This window comes from Histoplasma capsulatum, assembly GCF_000150115.1.
Source record: "Histoplasma capsulatum G186AR genomic scaffold supercont2.1, whole genome shotgun sequence".
NCBI classification, from domain to species: Eukaryota; Fungi; Ascomycota; class Eurotiomycetes; order Onygenales; family Ajellomycetaceae; genus Histoplasma; species Histoplasma capsulatum.
In genome coordinates this window covers 1,890,003-1,915,232 of record NW_025544801.1, presented here as the reverse complement: position 1 = coordinate 1,915,232, position 25,230 = coordinate 1,890,003, and the positions used below count along the sequence as shown (strand labels likewise).

Genomic DNA, 25,230 nt, shown 5'->3' with positions numbered 1-25,230 from the left:
AGTTTAGTATATAGTCTTCATCATTTTAATCATTTCAGTATATTCTTAATATGAACAATATATTCATCTAATATATTTGAATAAATTATAATATTATCAAAATAGATCATACAATATATATTCAGAATATTACTAAGAGCTTTGTTGATATAGAATTGAAAGATTGTAGAGATATTAGTTAGACTGAAAAATAAAATTAAATACTTGAAGTATCTGTATTATATTCAAAATATTATTTTTCATTCATTCTCTGTCTGTATATAAATTCTATAATATATATCTCTAAAATTTAGTTGTATATATATTTTGACATCTGCTAATTTATCAAGTATTTCATTTATTAAAAACAGTGAATACTGATTCTTGACTGTTATTTCATTTAATCCTCAGTAATCTATACAGAGATATAAGGTTTTATTCTTTTTCAGTATAAATAATACTGAGATATCAGCTGAACTCTTCAATAAATATATTCAATTCTTTTCTAGCATTTTCTCAATATATTTTCAGAGAATAGAGAGTTCTTGAAATAATAGATTATATATCAATCAGTACAGTGATTTCTTATCAGATTTGAGATCTATAGTATGATTATAAGATATATACTCTGTATCAGATATATCTTCTCAGAATATATCAAGATAATTCTTATAATTATCTGATATATCTGATGCAGTTGCTGTATATACAGCTTGCAGTGAAAAAGCAGCAAATATAATATTATTATTATTAATTAAAATTGTGAATTCTCTAGCAGTATCTAGATGCACATAACTAATATCTGATACTTTTCTATAAATTCAGCATCTTTGCACTCAGTTGATATCAAAGTTCACAGCTTATAATTATAATATATTCAGAATTACATTGTATTTACTGATATTAACTTCTTTAAAATAATGATATTCTTTCTGAAGATTATATTCATCATTGATAATCTTTATTATAGCTCTTTATTATTTATATAATTTAACTCTATAATTATTAACTGCTTTCACTACTTTCAGTTTATCTTCTGACTTCAAGAAATATTTCAATGCTCAGATGTGGAATATAAAGTTAGTATTCACATTAAAATTTACTAATATTCATATTATTGATTATTCTGCTTCTATCAATATTTATATATTTATTGTTAATAATCATTTGTCTTACAGTCTAGTTGTTTGTATTTTCAATACAGCAGCTGCTTCTACAATTGAAATTACTGATTTTTTACTTATCAAATTTGATTACACTTTTTCAGATGTAATATTCAACAATTATTCATAATATATCTCTTCTTATAACAGTGTAAATACTTCTTCATTCAGTTATATTTATTTTTCTTGATTTATTCAGTTGAATCTGTCTGTTCTTTTTATTTTCTTTTATTTTATTGATTACTAGATCTATCAGAGCAATATTGATTTTCTACAAATATCACAGATCTACTCTTATAAATGATATATTATTATTCTAATATATTTTTCTCAAGAGTCTATAAAGTTCAAAGCAACTCTTTATAATTGTGAGATTTATTATTGTATTGATTGAGTTCTGTATATAGCATCTTCAGTATCTTATCATATAAGTTATTCATTCTTTATTTCTTATTATATAAGAGTAAGTAATACTCTCAATTCTTAAGATATTTAGAAAAGTCATATATCAACTATTATTTCTGTTGCTTAGTATTCTAAAATCTCTGATTCACTAATTATTATTGATTCTGTGGATTGTTAATCTGTATCTCTAAGTGTATTAGTATATTATTGAACATTAACAGTGTTGCTCTCTTATATCTTTTATATAAGAATACAAAATTCAATCATTTCTGCTTAATATGAGTATTAAGATAGAGTTTGATATTATTTATCTTACATTCTTTCTTTTGATAATATCAGTGGTGGTATGTAAAGAGAGTTAATATATGATTTTTATAATCTTTAAATTCTAATATATTTTTTTTTCAATAGTAATTTTTAATCTTCAATTGCAGTAGTATTTTATTATCATCATCAATATCATCTACAGATTGATTTAGTAATAATTCTACAGCAGTATTATAAGTTGATTGAGACTCAGTGAAAATGTCTTTATATATCTGTGTTTTCAATTTATTGAGACACTGCTGTGTGTGCAGAATAGCTAGTTGTTGTTTTTATTTACAAATTTAATTATTTAGCTGTTGCAATTGAATATTATAATTGTTGAAGATGATAGTGAATTCAGATTGATTCTCAAGAAATCTTGTGTGTATTGAAATTATTTTGTGTATTTTAACTAATGTTGTAAATCTTGTTGTAGAGTGTGTGTACAATGAATCACTCAGATAAAATATAGAGTGATTAGAATTGTAAGAGTAAGAAGAACACTAAGATTAACTATAAGAGTGATGTGAAGTATATATAAACTAAAAGATAGCAATCTCTATTATTCAAAGCTAATTGCTGATTTTCTAAGATTTATAAATATCAGTAAGTATTATATACAGACACTGTTGCTATATAGCTATTTTCTAATATAGATATCTCTGTTGTGTCTATTACAAGAGAAAATAGAGAGAATAATAGTCAGATTCATTACAGAATTCTGAACAGCAGAGCTCTGAGAAACTGTCTGTATAAAGAAGATAATTTAATTATCAATTAAATTAGCAAGCTGCTGAATTATCTTCTACTGCAGTTACTAATTCTCACAATTTTATTTATCAATAAATTGAATCATTTTCTATTGTATATTTCTCAGTTGATTAATAATAATAGATATTATTTACTGAATTTAAATCTTCTGAGACTCTACAGCTGTCTTAAAAATCTGAATAATCTGAAGAATATACTTCTAATAATTCTTTTATATAAAAAGAGAATCTGATTATAGAGAATAATCAGAGAACTGTCTCTACAGAAGTATAGAATTCTAAAGAATTATTATATAAAACTGCTTCAATAGCTATAGAAATTTCTGAGCTACTAGATTTTATTTATTCTCTGATAAATTTTATACTATCTTCTTCACTTCTTTCATTTCTACTGTTTTTTTTTTCATCTCTATATCTATTTCTGTTTCTGATTCAATCTTTTGTATAAATTAAATCTATCTAGTCAGATATTCATTTATAATCAGATAACAGTCTTCAGTTGTTTTAAGAGAGTAATGATAATTTAAAAAAGAAAGTAGTTGCTCTGAATCTGTGATTTAAATTCTGTTATTATTTGTATAAACTTTTAGAAAATATTGATAAAATAGCAGTTGATCAGAGTATTATTATTTTATTAATCAATTTAATAAATCTGATTCTCTGATATTTCATTCAGCTCAGTATATCTGAATCTCTGATTCTAATTAAAATAAATCTTCTTATTTAACAGAAACTCAGCTGCTGTATATATATAATTGATTTACTGAAGCTGAGTATTATATAAAAAAGACTTGAAGAGATTCTGTTTACAGAGAAGATAAATATTATATTAAAAAAAATATTTTTGAAAGTTTAAAAAATTTTCTTATACAATATTTCAGCAGTAGAATAGATAGAATATTAGATAAGATATTATATAGAGTAGAAAATTTTTATATTTTATCACAGTAGTATATTTCAGTCACTTCAGCTAATTGATTTTATTATTATCTATAATAAGAATTATAGATCAGTATAAAATGAATTTTTTATTTAAAAATTGAAGAATGAAAAAATTAGACAGTTGTGCTGTATAGAATATCTCTCTCTACAGAAGTATATTATAATTTATAAGAAAATTCAACTCTGTATAAAAATAATTTATTATAGATATTTAATTATTTTTATATTAATCAGTTCAACAGAACTTCATTAGATAAATTATTATCTTTTTATTATATTTATTCTACAGAGTATTGATTCTTCAATTTATATACTGTATCTGTTTTTGTACAGACTTCTTGATTTTATATATATGAAGAACTGTACTGATCAGCTGTTTATATAAATGATCAGAAAAGTTGATTTCTCTGTTTTTCTGAAATCTATATAAATTCATCACAGCTGCTATATATAGCTTAACTATACTTTTATTCACAGTCTGTAGTACAGTATTGCTATTTCTGTCTATATAAACTCTTTTACTCTTATAAACAGAGTTCTATAGTGAATAATAAAATATCTTCTTCTTCAAAAATCAGATTAGCTTTCTCTCTATTATTATTTTTTCATCTTCAAAGTCAGTCTTTTTACAGAAGTTCTGTATAAAAAGATAGAAATTAGAATAAAAATAATCAATCTAAATACAGAGAAGCAGTATCACTCATTCATTATTCTCTCTATCTGAAGAGATACTGCTTATTAATATTCTTTGATTAATTCTGCAGAGTCAGAGTCAGAGTCTTTTCTTTATATAAGAAGAGATCTTTGCTGATCTGAAGCTGTTGCTCTATCTCTGTAAAATCAGCTAGAGAGATTATGATGAAGAATACAGAGCAGAGATGCTTAAAAATCTATTCTTGAATGATGATGCCTGCTTGTATAATATGAATCAAGTGGGGTTGAATGTATGTACAGTATAATTAACACTAAAAAAGTTATTGTGGGGCTTGGCTAACATACATAGTAACATGGGTTATAACGCCACCCAGAACCCCCCCCGTATAACCCCTAGTTATATCTAGGTCCTGAACACACCGACGAGCGCAGCCAAAAGTATGATGATTAAGCCAAAATTAATGCATGGATCAGAGAATACCCTATCAGATTTCGTTGATCCATTACACGAGCAAGATGCATCTTGAAGAAATTCCTGAATGCCATAGTGTAAAGAAAGCTTGACTTTCTCGTCCAAGGGGTGATGCCAGTACTACAACAATCAAGATAACACTTGGTAGAGTTGCAACACTCTGAAAGGATACTCTATTAGAACTACTCTTGTTATATCTTGAGGTCCTTATGTGCTTAAGGCTAAAAGGCTTGCTTGGAATGACCAAGAGTAGTAATAACTAAAAAGCGACGTATTGCAACTGATTGAAAAATAAGACAAGGATACTTACTCTTCACGAGGCAATGCCACATTGGATAAAAAGCTTCTCATTGTTGGTTCAAAGTCAGCGCCTGAACATAAGAACAACAAACCTCTAAGCAGTATAAATGTTTCCTCTGGCAAAATAATGGTAGATGACCTTCAAGATAATTTTTTTGATGTACATACAGAAAGGAGACCGTAATCTGATGCAGCAGAACCACAGCAAAAGCGAGCTTGTGAAGCTCACCCAAATGATGTCATGGAGGGGTTGTAGAGCAGAGTGCTAGCTTGACACACCGATAGATATCTAGCCCAGTAGCCTTCCACGGCATATCTATAGCCCATGCCATATTCAATCTTGATTACCGCAGATAACTGGCCCCGTGTTCCTCGTACGAAATTGGATTCCCGCATGGTCAACAGGCTAAGAAACAAATTGACAACATCAGAGCATACGTAGTTTTCTTTTATGAAACAGTTGGACTGAGTTGAAAAGAGGCAAAGCAACATTCAACTTTTATCCCGACCCTACAGAAGCTCTATCCTGAAATCCTTACCGAGATCCAGAGCATTGCGGATGGAGCAGGGCCTGGACCAAGGCGACATTTTCACCCTCAATATCCGTAGCGAAATTTCACTCAAAAATTACGAGGACTCGCGGGTAAACAAACCATCGTTGATCACTGATGGATGCACAGGACTTGCGCAGCTGTCAGCAGATGGCTCAATGTTAATCCTGGCCCAGAACAGGGATTGAATCGAAGAACTGCAGGACGGGATGATCATCTTACTATCACTCAGAATACAATTGCAAGTGCAAGCACTGCCATATTCCTGAATCATCTGGAGCGCTTGTTCGAAGCTTTTTGTGTACTGAAGGAGCCAACGCGGCATGACATGCGTCGGTAGTCTGTCAGAAGTCTTTGTTCCCGCCCGCAATGCGTTGTCGCATAACCCAAACCCATGCGAATTCATACCAATTTTGCCCACAAGGCTCGCCTCGTTCACACACTGCATGCGCGTTCCGCCACCAGTCACAATGTCCATAGGTAAATTTGCCGACACTGAGATCTCACTGCGAGGAATTTCCATGATCACTCCCTTTCCGCCGTCATCTTCAGAGCAGGCGTCATCTGACCCCAGCGCCGAAAATTAAAAAAGTGGACGCAGTCCTTCAGCCGCCTTGTGAGAATAACAGAGTTGATCCAGAAGGACATCAACGCGAAAGTACCCTTAACGACAAATCTGTTATAGAGCGCCTTGAAGACCAGGACGCGTCATATAGCATTTGTCCAGATCAACCTACAGGCGCCAAGGGGATGGAAAAGATGACAAACTCTTGCAACAATTGTAGTGGAATTTGATGTTGTCGGCGGAAAATGTAAAGGAATGGCGACAATGGGCCAGCCATGTGAAGACTAGCTGCAGAGCAGACATATTAGATCTCAGGGAAATATGGATGTATGTGGCTAGGTCATGTTTGATTAGGAATTATTGGTATTCATATCGGCAGTCACCGAAACATCCAGACACAACTTGAGAGGGGGGAAAATGAATGAGTGGAAATATAGTGCACATGCACTAATAGGAAACGTACTTAAGATCAAAGAAAACAAGTAGTTGCTGTGGGTCAACTTATCTATAAATAGAAAGCTGATAGCAAAACGCATATCAGATCTGGGAAACTGTTGATGCACAGTATAATGGTCTAAATCTCGTTCTCATCACTGGACCCATCTTGAGAGTTCCCACTGTCATAACCGTAATCTCCACTTTCGAGCTTTCGCAGGAGATCTCTTACAGTATCGGGATCGCGTTTGGAGGGATCCTTCTGAAGGAGATGGTGAATAATGTCTCCGATCAACATCCTGAAACTAATGTTTTTTCCTAAGCAACGATTTTCACTTAGATGATCATCAATCATGAGGAGTTGGCTATCATCATCATGATCTAAGTTGGATTAGCACATACAATCAATGAAGACACGTGGTTGATACTACACACTCAGGTAATCATGCTGATCATGTTCTTCGAAGAAATTCTCGCCGGCTAGACCGTAAAGAAGCTATAGGGAGCATAGATCAATACTTGCTGGGCATAGATTGCGAGACCGAAGCCAGCAACTTACCACGCAACCTAAACTCCATAAATCTGACTTTGCGGACGCACACCGTCCTTCTTCATTCTCAGGCGCCTGGTAGTATTTGGTTCCCCAGACCTTCGTCTTTGTGGGCTCCTCAAAAGCTGCGATTATATAAGTTTTGTATTGCACACATGGATCAACAGAAGAAAAACGTACATAAGCCAAAGTCGATAAGGTCCACTTTGGACATATCTTCTTTGTCTGTTAACAGCCCAATCTCCTCATGTTGAACAATATACTTCGGCAAATTCGGAGGTAGACTTGGCGCTTCCCCTTCTTCACCGATGTAAAAAATATCCACGTTGCAGTCGCACATGAACGAATTGTGGAGGGCCTCAGAAGTGAAGGCATCCTTATGCAATCCTAGAACAACATTCTTGCTAGTTATATCTATATTAAAAAAGTCAATATTCGCGCGGCCCGTGTAAGTCTCCCATGTAATGCCAAAGCACTCACCCCCATGATGGATGCCCAACTGATGAAGCGTTAACACTCGATTCACCAGACAGCTTATAAAGGTCGTTATTGTAGATATGCTTGATGGAAGGGGGACCTCGCTGTTCTCTCGGTCGTGTAGACTTGACCCTGCAGGATCCATGCCTAGACATAGATATTCGAGATTGTTGATATGTTTGTAGAAGAATGCACAGCGCAACTTCCCTAGCTTTTTGAGAATCCTCATTTCAGTATTGTCACGGGTACTGCACTTAAGTGTGAGAAATTTCAGTGCAAGATATTCATCGGTTTTACTAAGGTCGAGAGCTAGTCAGAGGAACCAATTGCATAAGCATACAGACAGGCGAGACATACACATTTTTGGCCAGCCAGACAGTCGAGAAGGAGCCGTAGCCCAGCTTGGCTACGATTTTGAAGGAGATCGTGTTTCCACTCTGAAGCAAATCCTGTCCACCCTTCACATCACCCAGCAAAACGGGGCAGAAATCGCCATGCTCATATACAGACAGACTCTCAGAGTTATAACCATCTGGCCCACGCGTAAACCACCCCGGAGTGGGTGATCCCGGTCGACGCTTGACTCGACTATGGAAAGAAGTCATGGCAGCCAGCTGGTTGATCTGTACTTGGAGTGATGCGAAGCAAGATGATGTGTAGATAGATATAGCAGGCGCTTCGATAAATTTCCCATACGGTGAACTATTCAGGTGTAAAGCGCAGAAGTCAAGCGGGTCGTCACATAATACAATGCCTCGCAATAAGTTTGAAACTAATGTGACTTCTCATAAAAATCCACTAGTCCAAAAGTAGTTTAATAGTTGTACTCTTTATTGCAGAACTAGCTCTAATTAATTAAATTACATCTGGAAATCAAAAGATTTCCACTCAGTAAAGAAAACATGTGAGGAAGAAGATTAAAAAAATGAATGAGAGAACAGAGAATGGTGTAGATGAGTGGGAAAATAGAGGTAAATGGATGCATTTGTGACACTATAACTACAACTAATTACTACAAGTTAAACTACTTTTGGATTAGTGGATTTTGATAAGAAGTCACAATAGTTTCAAACTTATTGCCAGGCACTGTACTTAATACCTCAGTATCAAAGGGCTCCGACTACTACTGCTACTGTCCACTATTTTACCAAGTACGTACTTGCATTCTCTGGAGCTCTTCGGCTCCAAAATAGGTTAATTCTATGGACGAGGTATTTCGATCTGTATGGCGACGTACAGGTTGCAGCACGAAGGGCCACTTCACTCTGAGAGGTGGACATGGAGATTAGCACTCAAATGGCACTTGACATGTGCTATCTTTGGGAAAGACACTACGGTATATTACTATTACTTCACTGCTCCTCTCTTCTCTTCTGGCATCGGTGCCACAGACTTCTGCATTGTACTGTGGAAGACTATCCAAGTGCACAGCGTACCTAGGTACACATATTAGGCGCTGATGCAGACCCAATTATAAAGCATCACAATTGTTGAAGCAGTATTCTATGAGACTGCACCAAAAGGTCAGGGCTTACATGTTCTTTGCCCAATCCAGTAGAATCCTCTCAATATTGCCATTATGATAGAATGAAACAAGAAAATTAAAAGATCACCGTAGTTGACAGATTAACTGGACACTCAAATTTTTCACTGTATAAATCTTAAGTACTATACCGTGTACAAGTATCCATTCGGCACTCTGATGTTTCTTTTGAAAAAACGTTGCTCCATCGTCATGTCACTGGAGCCAGCCTCATGAAAAGCTAGGGGCTTTGCGACAGGGCCAATCTTTGAAGTCCAGGATGGGGCCTCTTCTCTCACGAAATTGAAACTCCGCTGTTCGAGTTTGTCTGTTGTCTTATCCCGGCGAATTCCAAGTTCTAGTCTCCAATTGAATGCATCCACCAGTGCTTCCACCATACTGGCAAGGATAGCGTAACGGATGGGATCTTCGTCCCGAGGGTCTGGAATGCAAGCCAACGACCAGTGACGCTCGCGATGGTAAAAAAAGTATTCACACTCGTAGCCCATCATAATGAACTCTGTGGCACACAGATCCTCAACAAGTCGATATAGCGAGCGGAGCGGCGTATCGCGGATGCGGTAGATTGGGATGTTGTGGAGTTTTCGAATTCCAGATTGACGTTCATCGTGAAAATTAGGGTGCTTTTCAATCTCTTCCACTGATAGAAGTGGATATGGTAAGGTATACCGCCATGGAAAGGGCCAAATAAGAAAGAAGAGGGTTGACCATGGATGCGGACAGGCACGTATTCGCCGTAATGTCGGTCGAATCTCTAACGGGGAATGGCCATGAATTATGGCCCTAAGCGGATTGCGCATTTTGCTGGTGTGTGTTTGACAGTGCCTTCTTGTTGCTCTGAGCTCAGTCACTCCGGAGCCGGATAAACAAATATGCCGAATCCCCCCGCATGATTACATATAAAGTTTGCTAGGCCACCGTAGCAGGGACGGGCCAATCCAACATTTAATGCCAGCAAACTAACAGAAAAGATGATATTGGGTATGTGGGCATGCTATTATTGTCCTCACCAACAGGAAAAAAGAAAGAGAAAGAGAGAGAGAGAGAGAAAAAAAATTGGTACGAGCTTAACGGAAACAAGAGCTGGTATTTTAAACCCCCCGAGCTGCTGGACGACGACTAATTTATTGAAAACAACGTCCATTGTCAAACCTCTGCCTGCTTTCCTTCAGTTCAATTCCCAATCCTCATCCCAATATCTCCATCATAAATCGTGAAATTAAATCACTGGAAAATCAAATACACTGGAAAATGAATAGTTCCTGTCACTTACATCATAATCGCAAATCTCCATCCTGCACACAACTCCCCTTCCTTATGCGTAATGGAGCGTCCCCATTTCTTTCACGCATTGCACAGTATTGAAAACAGGAGGGAGGGGAATGGAATAAAATAAAACAGACAAAGAAAATACCCTTCCTTGGTCACAGACTAAACCATTCACCTCTCCCTACACCACCCCCATAATCTCCCGATACGCCAGAGCCTCCTGATGAAAAACCTCCGCACCAGCCTTAACTTCCATATAAACTTCAAAAAAACTCAACACCACCCCTTTCCTAACGCTGCACAACCCCGCAAATAGCGCGCAACCCAACTGCGCACACCGTCTCGAGAAGTTCTCCGTAGGGTCCATTATCACTACAGCCTGCTGCTCGCGGTGGCCCTGCGCCTGCGCATGCCCTTCTTCGTCTAACCATGGCTGGCCATAATACTGCCCAGCAACTTCGACATCGCATAGAACGCTCATCCGCGCACTGCATGGGCACGCGCGGGCAAACTTGAGAGTGCATTTGCGCGCGCAGGAACAGTAACCGAAGCAGATGCAGAGCTGGTCCCGGACGTACTGGCGCAATGCGCGTTTTCCCTCAGTGCGTCTGTACTCGCCGACGGAGATGCCGTTGAGCATGGCGTAGGCTGCTTCGCGGTTTGCTTCGGTGCGGCGCCGTTCGGGGAGCAGGCGGTGCATCGAGAGTGTTGCGGCCGAGGAGGCGGAGGAGGAGGTGCTGGAGGAAGCGACGCTGTTTTGGCGGCTGATTGCGATTATTGCTGTTGGAGGCGGGATTGGAGTTGGTCTTGTCATTTCTGCCGCGGCGTACTCGTAGTAGACATTGCTGCTATCATCGTACCTGTCCGCGGGCCTTTGGAACCCGAGATACTTCTCTGACAGCGTGGCAAGCACCATGCATGGAGCTTGTTTATAAATGGGATTCAGACCAATCAGCTCCCTTGCGAAGGGTGAATTGGGGTCGAAGACTATCATTTCGACATGTCTGCGATAATCCAGCACGTCATCTCGATGACAGTATCCGTCGCTGTCGTTGGCAACAAAAGCCTCAACCGCATTCTGGACGTAAGACGCCTGTTTCATGCAAATGAGCTCTTGATCGAGAATGTTGCAGATATCCTCTGACGTCAGCAGCCGTTTGCAGGCCTGGAAGATCATGCTGACGTTGCTTGGTCCTGGGAGGTATTGCCCAGCAGAAGATACGGATCGATAGCCGCTCTGGCCCATTCGCGTCGTTCCACCATCGTTGTCCCGTTGGAAGCTCTCAGAGAGTTGCACATTGGTGATTTCGATGTTCAGTCGTGCATAGAGTGCATAGAACAGGTCTTCGATGGTCTGGAGGAGCTGCGCGTTGGAATCCTGAGCCATCTGGTCCTCGACCTGCTCGATGTGGAATTTTATGCCACTGTGCGCATCGTCAAGCTGGGGATGAAAGTTAGTCCAGAGCAAGGACATCAGGATGTTAGGTTCTTGATATGTTTCATGCGTCTTATTCTCTCGTGAAGCGGTGGATGGCGTGACTTACCTCCACACCGTACGCCATCAAGATGATGAAAACGAACTTGGCAATGCCATAAATCTTAGAATACACGGCTACGATACGGTCACGCCTTTCTCTAGCTTGCTGCAGCAGTTCACTATCTTCGGAAGAGTCAGGGCGCATAGCAAGCGGCTGGACACGTTTTGGTTCCTGTATCATGCTGCTGGAAGGGTGGAAGTTGTTGTATGGTTTGTATGATGTGGGAAGACAAGAATGAAGTGATTTTAACGAGATTGGAAGTCAGTGTTGGCGATATCGCATGTCAAAACCGTTGTTTAGATATCTGATATACTCTTCAGTGTGTACTTGGTGTTTGTGTTCAGCCAGTTAGGGGATGGGGCAGAGCATAGAAAAAGGGGAGGGGGTTGAGGCGGGGCGGGGGCCTCTGGTAGAAATGGCAGTCAATGGCAAAACGCAACCTCCATCGATGCCAGGCGACAGTGACTCTTTTTGTTTCCAGCCTCCCTCAAGTGTAGCTTTGTATCTTACTGTATTCACTCACTGGCCATTAAGGATGGGTATTTTGGTTGTCTAGGCCTCCTTGGGGTGTCAAAAAGGAGAGGCTGGCGGGGGTAGCGAAGGGAGTGAATAGGTATAGCCTCTTTAATACACATGCATTGTGGCGACAATGAGTAGGGGAGGGGTGCTATATAGATTGGTAATGACTTTGTGATATATTATAGCAATCTCAGTGACATTTACTTCGCTATTGTATATGAAGTTAAATAGTGCAATGGAGGAGGAAGACTTCCCCAATAGAGCAAAACTAAATACGTATATTTATATATACCCCTCGAGGTTCAAAAATAGCGAGCATATAATAGGTAGGCCAGACACAGCCCATTGCACAGCTCTGGTCCATTCATGCAAGAGTCAATTGAATATCCTAAATTTCCGGATGGCTGGGGATGTTGAATCTGTTCTCCCCAAAGTGGATATGAATTTGCTTTGAGAAAAGAATAAGATGTGTCCAGAGTTCTTGTTATCAGTGAATTGAAATGTTGGGTGACAGCATTGAATTTGAGTGTTATTGTATGTTAAAGAGTGTCTGGTTTAAGGAGAAGCTGCAGTAGCAAAGTCAAATGAAAAATTGCAGAAACACATATCCAGGAGACACAAGCACAAGAGAGATTGTGATCAGGATTCATAGTAAAATATTTCACCTGTAACTTACCCTCAAGCAAGTATATGGACAGCAAGATTTTCCAAGGAGATGTGGAAGATTAAAACAGAAAGCATCGGAAATCCAACAAGTTGTATTATAATAAAGTCTCTATAGGTATAACGGTATGTTATAAGAGAATTGAAATATGGACTCGGGAATATACGAAGGATAATGAACAGCAACAAAAGACAAAAATTTGCGGAAAAACTTGAGAAAAACATATTTTAAAAACACAGATAGCCGCCCAGTATAGCCCACCTCAGCATGAACTCGTATCAAAGGAAATAATAAAATAATAATGCCACCTCCATCCGCAAAAACTAAGACGAACTGTGCTTTTGTTCTTCTCGACAATATGTATATAGAAAATTGGGGTTTTTTTCTGTTTGTGAGGGAGGTGGGGGGAGAGATCAGGAGTAGTGACGATAGAAATTAGCCAAAAAGGTCAAAATAACCAAGGTTTGGCTACCAATAGCTGATTCTGGTTTTCATCAATCTAGAATCTGCAACACCCGGACCCCATTAACATGTGAAAAGAATATATATAAACAGGAAATAGCGGGTAAAGTAAAAGAAACAACTGAAAATAAAATAGACAAAATGGCGAGTACAGTATGATTCGGGGTAGAGATAAGGGGGAATGGGAAGAGCGCGCGAGATGCGTAGATCGATAGATAATGGCCGTCAGGAGAAAAATATGTTCGACAGAGGTTGATGAGACCAGGGTCCTTAGAGCTCAAGCGACAGCAGCATTCGGGGCAACTTTTACTACGCTTTTTTCATCAGTTTCTCGCGGACTCCCACCACCCTTATTCGAGCTCTCTAGCAGTTTTGACTCCGCAGCTTGCAGTTTCTCCTTGATTTCCGAGATCTCCTGTTGTAGCGACTTGATGTAAACAATTGCCATTTCAACGGTGCTTGCCTTGCTGATCGTTTGACTTGAACTTGGTCTATCTGATGATTTGCTGGTGGCCCCATCGCCTCCATCAATGCCGACCTTGTCTGCTTTTTCCCTCTCTCGTATTAGCGACGGTGGCAGTAAGCCTTCGATCTCTTTGAGCGCGGTATTGATGCGATTTCGGCGACCCTGTTCGGCTAGTTTATGATTCGTCCGTTTGGAACTTAGGTTTTCGGCCAATGCGTTAGGATAAGAGACGCCTGGGAGAAGAGTTCCCTCGAGGATATGTTGGTAATTGGATTTCGAGGCGAGGTAAAGAGCTGACGTTTCCGCGTTGATGCCCACTACGGTTGAGAAGTCAGTTAGGTGTTAGGCTCATATACAGGCAGGGAAAGAAACGGAAATAGCCACAACAGGAGGAGACTTACCATCGCCATGAATTAAAGGTTGAATGCTGGGACTAATTTTCGGCCGCAATGCCGGGCTAACCTGCGAGGAGCTAACACTTTGTCGCTTCTTGGACACCCTGCCATTCAGTTTCGAATCCGTCCGCTTGAGACCGACTGGCCCAGTTGGAGATGCCATAGCGTTGATTTGAGGGCTTGGGGTGACGGAGGTGATAGATGGACGTTCTGAAGATCCATTGTTGGCTGGTTTCAACCTTGGCGTCTGTTCTGCTACGATTTTGGGGGTTGTTTCACCGCTCGTCACTATTATCCCGGATGACGCGGTAGCGAGTTCAGAATTCGAGGATGCGGCTTCGGGTAACGACATATCTTCCATCGTCTCATCAGGATATTCATTGACAATGAGGCCTCCGCTTCTTGAGAATTGGTTCTTGGAGTTTTGCGGCGTAGGCTGGGATTGGCGCTGCAAATTCATCAGAGTAGCAGGAGTTGCGGCCTCGCGGGATATTGCTTCCGATCTAGAGTCTTGCGCTCCTATGCACGGGGATTTTGCCGATCGGGGAAGTGCAGGCGGTGGCATCAATGGCTCTGATAAGGGCTCTGGGGAAACAGAATCCTGTCCGGAACTTTCCGTACTTCCTGTATGGCGATATCCATCGGTTTGTTTCACTGATGGTCGACTCGAGCTCTTGTCATGGTTCGCAAAAAAGCCACTATCGGCCGATGGCCCGGATGTGCTGGGTTTTCGGCGGCTAAGAGGTCGGACTGACGGAGATTGACGAGCTAGACGTGAACCAGCTCGATTTGAAAAGGACGACTTTGCCCTCTGTTTGCGCGACGTTCCTGGAGACGAGGGAGTAGAGGTAATGGGAAGCTGATTGGCCATTTCTACAGGCGAGGATATAAAGCCCATATCGGGAGTGTGGGATGTGGTGCCATTGAAAATATACCCATTGCCATTGGAATTTCGAGCTTCTAGAGCTGGTGACGTAAGAGGTGTAAAGTATTCGCCAGGGACAGTGTATTCTGGAATGCAGAACTGTTGTTCTAAGGGGGTCATCGCGGGAGAAAGTAAGGGAGTGAAAGCGCTCTGTAAAATTTGTTAGAATCAAATATCGGAGGGAGTGGGAAACAAAATTTTTTTCTTTCTCTTAATTTGAGTATCGAGTGGCTCTTTATTCATACCTGATCATCACTAGGTCTTGCGTAATGCTCATAATGTCTATGGTTATCCGTGTCCAATCTAGACAGTCCCTGGGGGACTCCAGCATGCATCTCGGTGCTATTCGGGGTTGGTGGAATATATTGTCTCTGCCCATAATTCTGTTGTGTAAGGAAAGTTTGCTGTTTCTGGACGTAGTATTGCGGTGCTACGTTCGCGGCTGTTGTATTGATGTCGCCCTGCATGCCCATCTGGTGGTGCAGTTGGTGGAGTTCAGGCTGATAATTTGGGGCTTGCGAAGTATTCTGCATTTGTTGGTGATGTGCCATCTCAGAGGAGGCCGGCGGAGAAGTGTGAATGGCATTGTGCTGCTGGCTTGCGACATCATCCAAGTCCGCAAAGCTGAAATCGAAATCCAGGTACTTTGAAAATTCTTCTTCGCCAGATACCGGAACAAGAAGATCCTCAGATATGGTTTGAGGCCAACCCGACAACGAAATATCTCCATCCATTTCCATGACTGATGCCTTTGGCTGCTACGAAACCACGATTGAATCGAGAAGAGTATACAGACCAAGAAAAGGCGGAGTCAGCCTCGAGAGGAATGTCAGACAGGAGAGTAAATCCTATGATCACAGTGCGAGTGGGGGAGCCGCAGGTGGCTGCGGCGGGGAGCCGAGAGCGTGGAACTGACTGGTTGGATTGATTTTGTCGCCGACCAAAGAGGGACTTGGAACAGAAAGGCCAGGAGAAGGGACGATAAAATCTGGGGAGGGCTCAAAAAAGCAAACAACCAGAACGAAGGCCAACGACTGGGTGGAGGGTGGATGGAGGTTGAAGCCCTAAGAAGGCGAGCAGAGGCTGGTTGGCTGACGCAGGTGTGGGAGTGGGATGTTGCGCCTGTCTGCTGTACGGGCGACTTGGCAGGTTCGTGGGGCGGCGTGGGGTGTGCGTGGTGCTGTGGCGTGATTGGCTATTCTTCCAAGGTTGCAGGCGGATGCACATGACAACCAGACTCGATTTGGTCATATGGAGCAGAGAATGAGAAGAATATTCATATACTAATCTATTAGGATCTGTGATATATAATGTTGATAGAAGAGATTCAAAAGTGTAGAAAATAATAATAATATCTATAATTATAAACAGAGAATATTAGTTATAGAATATAGTAATAATTATAATAAAAAGAAGATAGTTATAATTGACTGTAAAGGATAGAGATTTTAAATAATTTCTGAAATTTCATAATTCATCAACTCGAATTATTTAGAAAATAATTAATATCATATGATTAAAATAATTAAATATCTACTGTCTAGATTTTAATTGTATGATTAGGGATGAAAAAACACAAGAATTAGCACAGCGGTGATATTTTGCACAGGGTGCTCACCACCCGTAGGATATCGTGGGTGGGATCCGATATACCGCGAAATTGTCCGAAATCACTAACTACATAGATTACATGCCGCGAGGAGCGTCAAAAAGCTGCCTTGCATGCAGCCAGTCGGCATGGTAAGATTATTTGCTGGGCCGCGCTAAGCCAGAATATTCTGCACACCCTGGCTCGCTCCGAAACAACCGTCCAAGAGGAGGCGTATTCGAACATTCCGATCAATAACAGGTACCCTCTGCGCATCAATATTCAGGGCTCAGGCGCACCGACCATTCATTCTGATCACCCCAGTCGTCTTCGACAATCATTTTCGAGAAGCATTGACTCAAGCATCAGTGTGGCGGGGTGGGGTGAGTTCGTTTTACCAATGGAGCTGAGAATAAGCTTGAAACAAAAGGGACAAAAAAGAAAAGGCATATTACATCCTTCGTATTATTTCTGGAAATAATATAGCTCAGAGGAGCTGCATTAGATTTTTGATCGGTCTCCATAGAGCGAGAGGCAAACACCACAACAGAAATGTATACAGATTTGATTCCCACTCCTATGTCCTATGCATATACACCGTTATCCCTCTTGCACCTTCACGAATGAGGCCGACAGGGCAGACCATAGATTGTGGAGAAAACAAAAGGCCTGTCATGCAAAGCAGGGAATCTGAAGCAGCTCGTCAATCCTCGCCCTGTACTTGCTCCTGAAGCTTTTCTATCTGTATCCCGCTTCCACTCCAGCTCTTGCTGCAGTTGCACCCATCTGTTGTTCAACCATATGGGTTTCTCCGCACACTCGTAATGGCTATTGTTGCTTTATCTGCGTCAAGTTTTTTAAGAAGAGTTCTTCATCTATTATTTACCTCGCGTACTACAGGAAAGGGGTTCGCCCTCAAAACTAGCAATTTTTCGCAATGCATCTTTTGACTCTTTTCCTGGCTTTTATCGTCAGTCAAGGCTTTGGCTTCATATCGACTCCCCAAATTTATCCGCAAACGTATCAGATCGCTGATGATTTGGTTTTCAGTCTTGTGCATATTGGTTGTGCAACCACCCACCCCCCCCCCCCAAATAGCATTTTTACCCGGGTGCTGTTATCTCTTTTCTTCAAGTTCGTTGCAGGACAATGTCTTTCACATTAAACTGCATTTCAATTTCACAAGAAAGGATTATATACATCACAGATTTTCGTTGTTAACCTTTCCTTAACAATATACGATTTTTTTTTTTTTTTTAAAAAAAGTGAAGCTACGGTTGTTCTCATCGCTATCAGACCTTCCCGCTGTTTAAGTATACTATTTCGTAGCGGCTTGATTGAATGATAGGAGCAATGAACAAACACTGAATTATGGATATATTTTTTTTTTTTTAAAAAAAAAAAAAAAACTATCTTAGAGCCACTTACTACATAAGTAGAAGCTTCACATACATACATACATACCCATTGCAAATTGTAAGCGTACAGTGACAGAAATGCAGGTCCATTATTCCAGATGTAATTTCTAACAATAGCTATGCGCCCCACGGGGAAACTGCTGGGTATGGCAGCTACGCCATGTATTTCTGTAGGTGAAAAAGTTGACCTCTATGACAGTGATGATATAGCAAGGGAAATTATGCATATGCACACACATTGAAAAAAAAAAAAAAAAGACAGAAAGAGAGAGTGAGTGAGAGTGAGAAAGAGAGGATCCCCAAATTCCTCTTCTCCATTCTTTGTTTGCTTTCCAGAGCAAGGAAACCAAAAGGAAAAGAAAGAGTGTTAGCATTCAAAACACAACAGTCTAGGCGCTTGCTCTCCCTACACCCTCCTTTCTCCTTTTCTCAGAGACAACCAATGCAGTGCCCAGGTGAACAACGATATCTCCATCACTTTTTCACACAGCAGGTCCAGCATTGTGACTAAATTTGCAAAAGGTTGAATTGTGACATTAATTAAGCGATTCCATTTTCTAATATTCCTGGTGTGTGAGGAAGCCGAGAACAGGAGGGGGAATAGAATTAGGGCTAAAGAGGACAAAAGCCAAGGTAGAAAAGAATGAAAAAGAGACAGGACACACATGTTTGTACATTGGTCTGTTTTTTGGGTACTAGATAAGATGGAGAGACACGGGGAGTATTTCGTTAGTAACGTTGGACTTTCGCCGCCTCGCTGACATCAAGGGAAAAATGTGCCTTAATAGTAGTTGGTGGCACAAACTGTGTGTGTGTAACGATGAAATGGAGGTGATTAATTAACATACCGCTCCAGCACCGTTGCAGATTGGCTTTTGAGAATAGCATGCCCGTACGCAGCGCTCGCCTTGGAAATCCTGCTTTAGTAGTTCTTGCAGCTCTTGCTTGGCTTGGTTGTCAAGCTCTATTTGCGGGGTCTGCTCAGTCTGCTCCATGGGGTTTGAGACGGCGATTGCGGTTTGCACTCCGAGGAAGGTGATTGTGATCGTGGCGAGGAGGTTGAACAAGTGCATTTTTTTTGTTGTATTGTTTCTGTGTTTATTCGGGTAATCGTGCGGATGTCCGTGGTTTATGGAGCGTGCTTGGGTTCTGATATGGGAGCTGTGTATATATGTATAAATAAATGGAATTTAGTAGCGGCTACCGTTGAAGACCACATCAGCTTTTGAAAAAAGATGTTGGGTTTGTGAGGAAAGAGTGTGGACTAATTATATATGATTCTCTGCTGCAGGGATTAATCCTTCGTCAGGCGATGCGGTGTTGAACAATGCGGAGGTGTGCATGTCCTAGGTGCATTCCCTTGTTTGAGTCTAACATTCTCACCACGGCAATATGTAGCAAGTGAAACATGCGGTGCGGTGGGCTGGGCCACAGCCTGATCCAAATCATGTAAGACGACTATCTACCTCATGAGAGGAGCATATGCTATGTCGCCATTTTACCGCAGCTTCCGGGAGAGATGAAGGGCGTAGAATGTTGCTACTATATAGCATACTCGAAGAAACAAGAAGGATCCAGAATGACGACGTAATGTTCGACACGAATATAAAAAAAGGAAATGGAAAAGGAAAAAGATGGGAGGGACTCCGTGGGCTCTATTGGGAGAGTATTGACACAAAGCCAATTTGGCAGGGTTGCACTGCACCAAAGAATTATGATCTGTACTCATAGAGTTCTAAAATAGATATATATATGTATATACATATATATTGGGTGTCACAATCCACGGCAAGAATCCCATTATCATGCCCGGGATTTGGATGGTTCGAGGCCATAAAACACCGAAGACTGTCCTTTTCCTGGTATATAATTGCCCGAAAACCAAAGGACGTTGGCTGCCATAACAAAGGATTGGGAAAAAAATCCTGTGATTTCCGCAGCAAGTAATGTTCCTGGGACAATAGTGTGACCCTAATTCAAAGGGAAAAAGAAAGTTATGATATCTAAACCTTGGTTCGAGGAGGTGGCTTATTCTTGAATTGTCTGACCAAGAAATTCGCCCAGTTGAAAGGGAATTGAGGCCAAGGCCAAGCTCTGCAAGGGACAATAGGATTAACATCACCGAAAACACAATTGTTCTTGACAACTTGGCAGAAAAGAGAACTATCGAGAGGATCGTGGCGCATAGAACCCCTTTGGTAGATCCCAGAAAAGTCTGTTCCACAGTATAAGAACCGTATATATATATATATATATAGTAGAAGGAGAGAGTCGAAGCTCAGGATCTACAGTTCCAGACAAATGAAAATAAAAAGGAGAAAGGGAATTCCAGGCATATTACCCTACACGGTAGGATGTTAAACCAAAAGGCATCATCATCATCATTGCCTGCCAGTGAAGAACGGTGCAACATTCGGTTGCAAATCCGCGAGCCTCACTCAAATTGACCCTGACAGGAATAAAAATGCTCTATATAGGCATGAATGAGCTCAAATAGGTCCAGAACAGAAGACATGGCATCTGGCGGATAATGGAAAGAAGACAGCATGTTAACATCATTCCAAAGGACAGGGGATCGAAAGAAAAGGTTGATGCTTAGACTCCAATAACTCAAGTTATAGATGGGTCGGGTTACAGTGTGTTCAAATCCAACCCTCACAATAACCAGGTTATATGCAGAGGTGCAGTCACTCAGCCATCAACACCACTGCATATAATCTGATTATTGCTGGCATGTGTTCAATTTCATGTTCATACATACAGGATACTTGTATTTAGTAAGAGAAATACTATTAAATTCAGGTACATGTGACTTTGTATATAGAAAGTTATATAATCACTAGCTAAATGATCTGCTTGACTTCATCTCTATTAAAGAGCTACTGATTTCAGACACTGTATAGAAGTGCAAGTCAACTGTCTGAGTGTCATATACAGCTCATACAACTAGGCCTAACTCTATAATAATAATATATATATATCTATAATAATAATGAAGAAATGAAGATCAAAGAGAGAGAATAGAACAGAACAGAACAGAAAAATGAAAGTTTTGTATATACTCTATTCAATAAGAATGAAATTATTCTGTATATCAGACTAAATATTATAATCCACACCATCTGCTGCTGACACTTATAGCTGTGATAGCTGTCTATTATAAAAATCATTATATATATCAGACTGATCCACAGAGTTATGAAGAAAGCAGCACACTGCATGATCACATCATTTGCAGTTGATATATACTTCTTTAAAATGATCATACACACAGTGATATAATGAAAACAGTTTAAGTTCAGAGGATGTACAACACTGCATACAATCTGTGATAAGAGTTCTATTATAAAATTGAATCAGAATGGCATTGATATATGATGAATAATAAGACAACACTTGATCAGCTCTGATATATATATAAATATATAATATATCAAAGTCAGAAACAGTAAGCAGAGTATAGAATTGAGAACTATAATAAAATATACTCAGCTGAGAATTGCTGATATATATTATATTATACTCTGATTATTTCTGTCACTTATCTTGATGTTCAGCAGCTGAATAATATAAGTTAATTAATTCAGTCTAAGTCAGATTCTGCTGAGCAGCAACAGAATCATATAAAATAAGAGTTTTTGCATTATAATCAGCTTTCTATACTGTATGATAGAGAAGCAGAGAAATACTTATATTATTTATAAAAAAAAGAGGAAAGAAGAACACTATTGAAGAGCAGAAGAAAGCTGATCTTCTTTTTTATAAAAAAAAAAAATCAAAAATCTTCTCTGACTATATATACAAGTCTCTATCAGTATTCTTTTTCTTTAATATAATGAAATGAATATTTCATACAGTGTACAGAGTGAAAAAAAGACAGAGTGGACAGTGAATGAGTAATCTTGATAAATTTCAACAAAAAAATGATAAATTCTAATGCAAAAGAGGTTGTATATACTGATAAATGATAATGAAGAAGCTGAAGAGAGGAAGAGAAAAGAAATTGAGAGAAGAGACAGAAAAAGAGAGAATTTTATAATCAATTTATTATTATTATCATCATAAATAAAAGAGGAAAGTGAGAATGTCTTGTGTACAAAAGAGAAAAGAGAGAAAGAGAGAATGCTTACTCTTGTGAATTCTGCTGAGACAGCCTGCATGTATAAATAAATAAATATTTAAAATTAAAAAATATACAATATAGTTAATATACACAGATTATCTTCTTGCTCTTCTGAGAAAAATAGAGAGCTTGTTCAGATTTATTTTTAATTGTACATATATCAACTCAAACTTCTTCACAATCTCTAGAACAGATCTTGATTTCATTGTATAATAATAGCTGAGTATCTCATTAATAATCATCTTTCACTAGAAAAAGAATATACACTCACTATTCTTCTTTCTTCAGCTAGTGTAATAGGCGCAACAGAGATATCTATATTAGAAAATAGCTATATGGCAACAGTGTCTGTATATAATGCTCACTGATATCTGTAGATCTTAGAAGATCAGCAATTAGCTTTGGATAATAGAGATTGCTATCTTTTAGCTTATGTGTACTTCACACCACTCTTGTAGTTAACCTCAGTATTCTCCTTTCTCTCATAATTCTAATCACTCTACATCTTATCTGAGTGGTCTGTTGTACACACACTCTACAACAAGATTCACAATGTTAGTTAAAATACACAAGATGGTTTCAATATACACAAAATTTCTTGAGAATCAATCTGAATCCACTATCATCTTTGACAATCATAACATCTGATTGCAACAGCTAAATGATTAAATTTGCAAACAAGAACAATAATTAGCTATTCTGCATGCACAGCAGTGTCTCAATAAGTTGAAAGCATAGATATATGAAGACACTTCCACTGAGCCTCAATCAACTCATGATACTGCTGTAGAACCACCACTAAATTGATCTGTAGATGATATTAATGATGATAATAAAACATTATCATGATTGAAGATTAAGAATTACTATTGAGAAAAAAACATGTTAGAATTTAAAGATTACAAAGATTGCATGTTAACTCTCTTCACACATCACCACTGATATTATCAAAAGAAAGAATATAAGATAAACAATATCAAATTCTATCTTGATGCTTATGTTAAGCAGAAGTGGTTGAATTTTGTATCCTCATACAAAAGATATAAGAGAGCAACATCATTAATGTTTGATGATATACTAATGCATTTAGAGATACAGATTAACAATTCACAGAATCAACAACAACTAGCAAATCAGAGATTCCAGAATGCTAAGCAACAGAAGTGGCAGTTGATATGTGACTTTTCTAAATACCTCAAGAATTGAGAGTATTACTTACCCTCATATAATGAGGAACAAAGGATGAATAACTTGTGTGGCAAGGCACTGAAGATGCTATGCATGGAACTTGACTGATGCAATAATGAGCCTCATAATTACAAAGAGTTGCTTCAAACTCTACAGACTCTTGAGGAAAATATGCTGAAACAACAATATATTATTTGTAAGAGTAGATCTGTGATATTTGTAGAAAATCAACATCACTCTGATAGATCTAGTAATCAATAAAATAAGAGGAAACAAGAAGAACAGACAGATTCAACTGAACAAGTCAAGAAGAATAAGTATAACTGAATGAAGAAGTGCTCACACTGTCATAAAAAAAGATATGTTGTGAATGATTGTTGGATGTTACATCTGAAGAAGCACAATCAAGTTTGATAAGCAAAAAATCAGCAATTTCAATTATAGAAGCAGCTGCTGTATTGAGAATACAAACAACTAGACTGCAAGACAAACAGTTATTGGCAATGAATATGTAAATGTTGATAGAAGCAGAATGATTGATGATGTGAACATTAGTAGATTCTGATGCAGATGCTAACTTTGTGTTCCACATCTGAATATTGAAATATTTCTCAAAGTCAGAAGATAAACTGAAAGTAGTGGAAGCAGTTGATAATTATAGAGTTAAATCATATAAGTAACAAAGAGCTGCAATGAAGATTATCAATGATGAACATAATCTTTAAAAAGAATACCACCATTTTGAAGAAGCTGACATCAGCAGATACAATGTAATTCTGAGTATGTCATGATTGCAAGCTGCAAACCTCAATATTGACTGAGTGTGAAGATGCTGAATCTATAGAAAAGCATCAGATATTAGTCACATGCATCTAGATACTGCTAGAGAATTTGCAATCTTGATTAATGATGGTAATATTATATTTACTGCTTTTCCACTGCAAGCTGCACACACAGCAACTGCATCAGATATATCAGATGATTATAAGAATTATTTTGATATATTCTGAGAAGATATATCTGACACAAAGCACACACTCTATAATCATACTATAGATCTCAAATCTGGCAAGAAACCACTGTACTGACTGATATATAATCTATCACCTCAGAAACTCTCTGTTCTTCAAGAATATATCAAGAAAGTGCTGGAAAAGAATTGAATACACTCATCAAAGAGTCCAGCTGATGCTTCAGTATTATTTGCACTGAAGAAGAACAGAACCTTGCATCTCTGTATAGATTACCAAGGATTAAATGAAATAACAGTCAAGAATCAGTATTCACTGCTCTTGATAAGCAAAATACTTGATAGATTAGCAGGTGCCAAAATATACACACAACTAGATCTTAGAGATGCATATTATAGAATTCACATACAGGCAGAGAATGAATGGAAAATGGCATTTCAAACACAATACAGACATTTTGAGTATTTAGTCTTATCTTTCAGCCTAACTAACACCTCTGCAACCTTTCAATTCTATATCAACAAAGCTCTTAGTGATATTCTGGATGTATATTGTATGGTCTATCTTAATGATATCATGATTTATTTGAACA

At 38.7% G+C, this 25,230-nt stretch overlaps 6 protein-coding genes across 6 annotated transcripts; all 6 read right to left on the bottom strand.

The window, feature by feature from the left end:
• Positions 1-5,216: 5,216 nt before the first annotated feature.
• Positions 5,217-6,410, bottom strand: HCBG_00610 (uncharacterized protein; the record flags this gene model as incomplete). The annotated part of the gene is made up of 4 exons (XM_045427660.1): positions 5,217-5,397; positions 5,623-5,656; positions 5,765-6,106; positions 6,311-6,410. The coding sequence occupies 4 exons, from the start codon at positions 6,408-6,410 to the stop codon at positions 5,217-5,219; spliced, it is 657 nt and encodes a 218-aa protein (XP_045291635.1).
• Positions 6,411-6,681: 271 nt separating this feature from the next.
• HCBG_00609 (uncharacterized protein) lies at positions 6,682-8,174 on the bottom strand (the record flags this gene model as incomplete). Its single annotated transcript, XM_045427659.1, has 6 exons — positions 6,682-6,923; positions 6,978-7,038; positions 7,102-7,217; positions 7,273-7,506; positions 7,573-7,865; positions 7,927-8,174. 6 exons carry the CDS (start codon positions 8,172-8,174, stop codon positions 6,682-6,684), a joined length of 1,194 nt encoding a protein of 397 aa, XP_045291634.1.
• Positions 8,175-9,237: 1,063 nt separating this feature from the next.
• HCBG_00608 (uncharacterized protein) lies at positions 9,238-9,912 on the bottom strand (the record flags this gene model as incomplete). The annotated part of the gene is made up of 1 exon (XM_045427658.1): positions 9,238-9,912. The coding sequence occupies one exon, from the start codon at positions 9,910-9,912 to the stop codon at positions 9,238-9,240; it is 675 nt and encodes a 224-aa protein (XP_045291633.1).
• A 650-nt stretch (positions 9,913-10,562) lies between these two features.
• HCBG_00607 (uncharacterized protein) lies at positions 10,563-12,099 on the bottom strand (the record flags this gene model as incomplete). Its single annotated transcript, XM_045427657.1, has 2 exons — positions 10,563-11,822; positions 11,926-12,099. 2 exons carry the CDS (start codon positions 12,097-12,099, stop codon positions 10,563-10,565), a joined length of 1,434 nt encoding a protein of 477 aa, XP_045291632.1.
• Positions 12,100-13,310: 1,211 nt separating this feature from the next.
• Positions 13,311-16,387, bottom strand: HCBG_00606 (phosphorus acquisition-controlling protein; the record flags this gene model as incomplete). Its single annotated transcript, XM_045427656.1, has 3 exons — positions 13,311-14,347; positions 14,432-15,500; positions 15,596-16,387. 3 exons carry the CDS (start codon positions 16,088-16,090, stop codon positions 13,842-13,844), a joined length of 2,070 nt encoding a protein of 689 aa, XP_045291631.1.
• A 2,698-nt stretch (positions 16,388-19,085) lies between these two features.
• HCBG_00605 (uncharacterized protein) lies at positions 19,086-19,429 on the bottom strand (the record flags this gene model as incomplete). The annotated part of the gene is made up of 2 exons (XM_045427655.1): positions 19,086-19,160; positions 19,205-19,429. The coding sequence occupies 2 exons, from the start codon at positions 19,427-19,429 to the stop codon at positions 19,086-19,088; spliced, it is 300 nt and encodes a 99-aa protein (XP_045291630.1).
• Between the last annotated feature and the right edge of the window lie 5,801 nt (positions 19,430-25,230).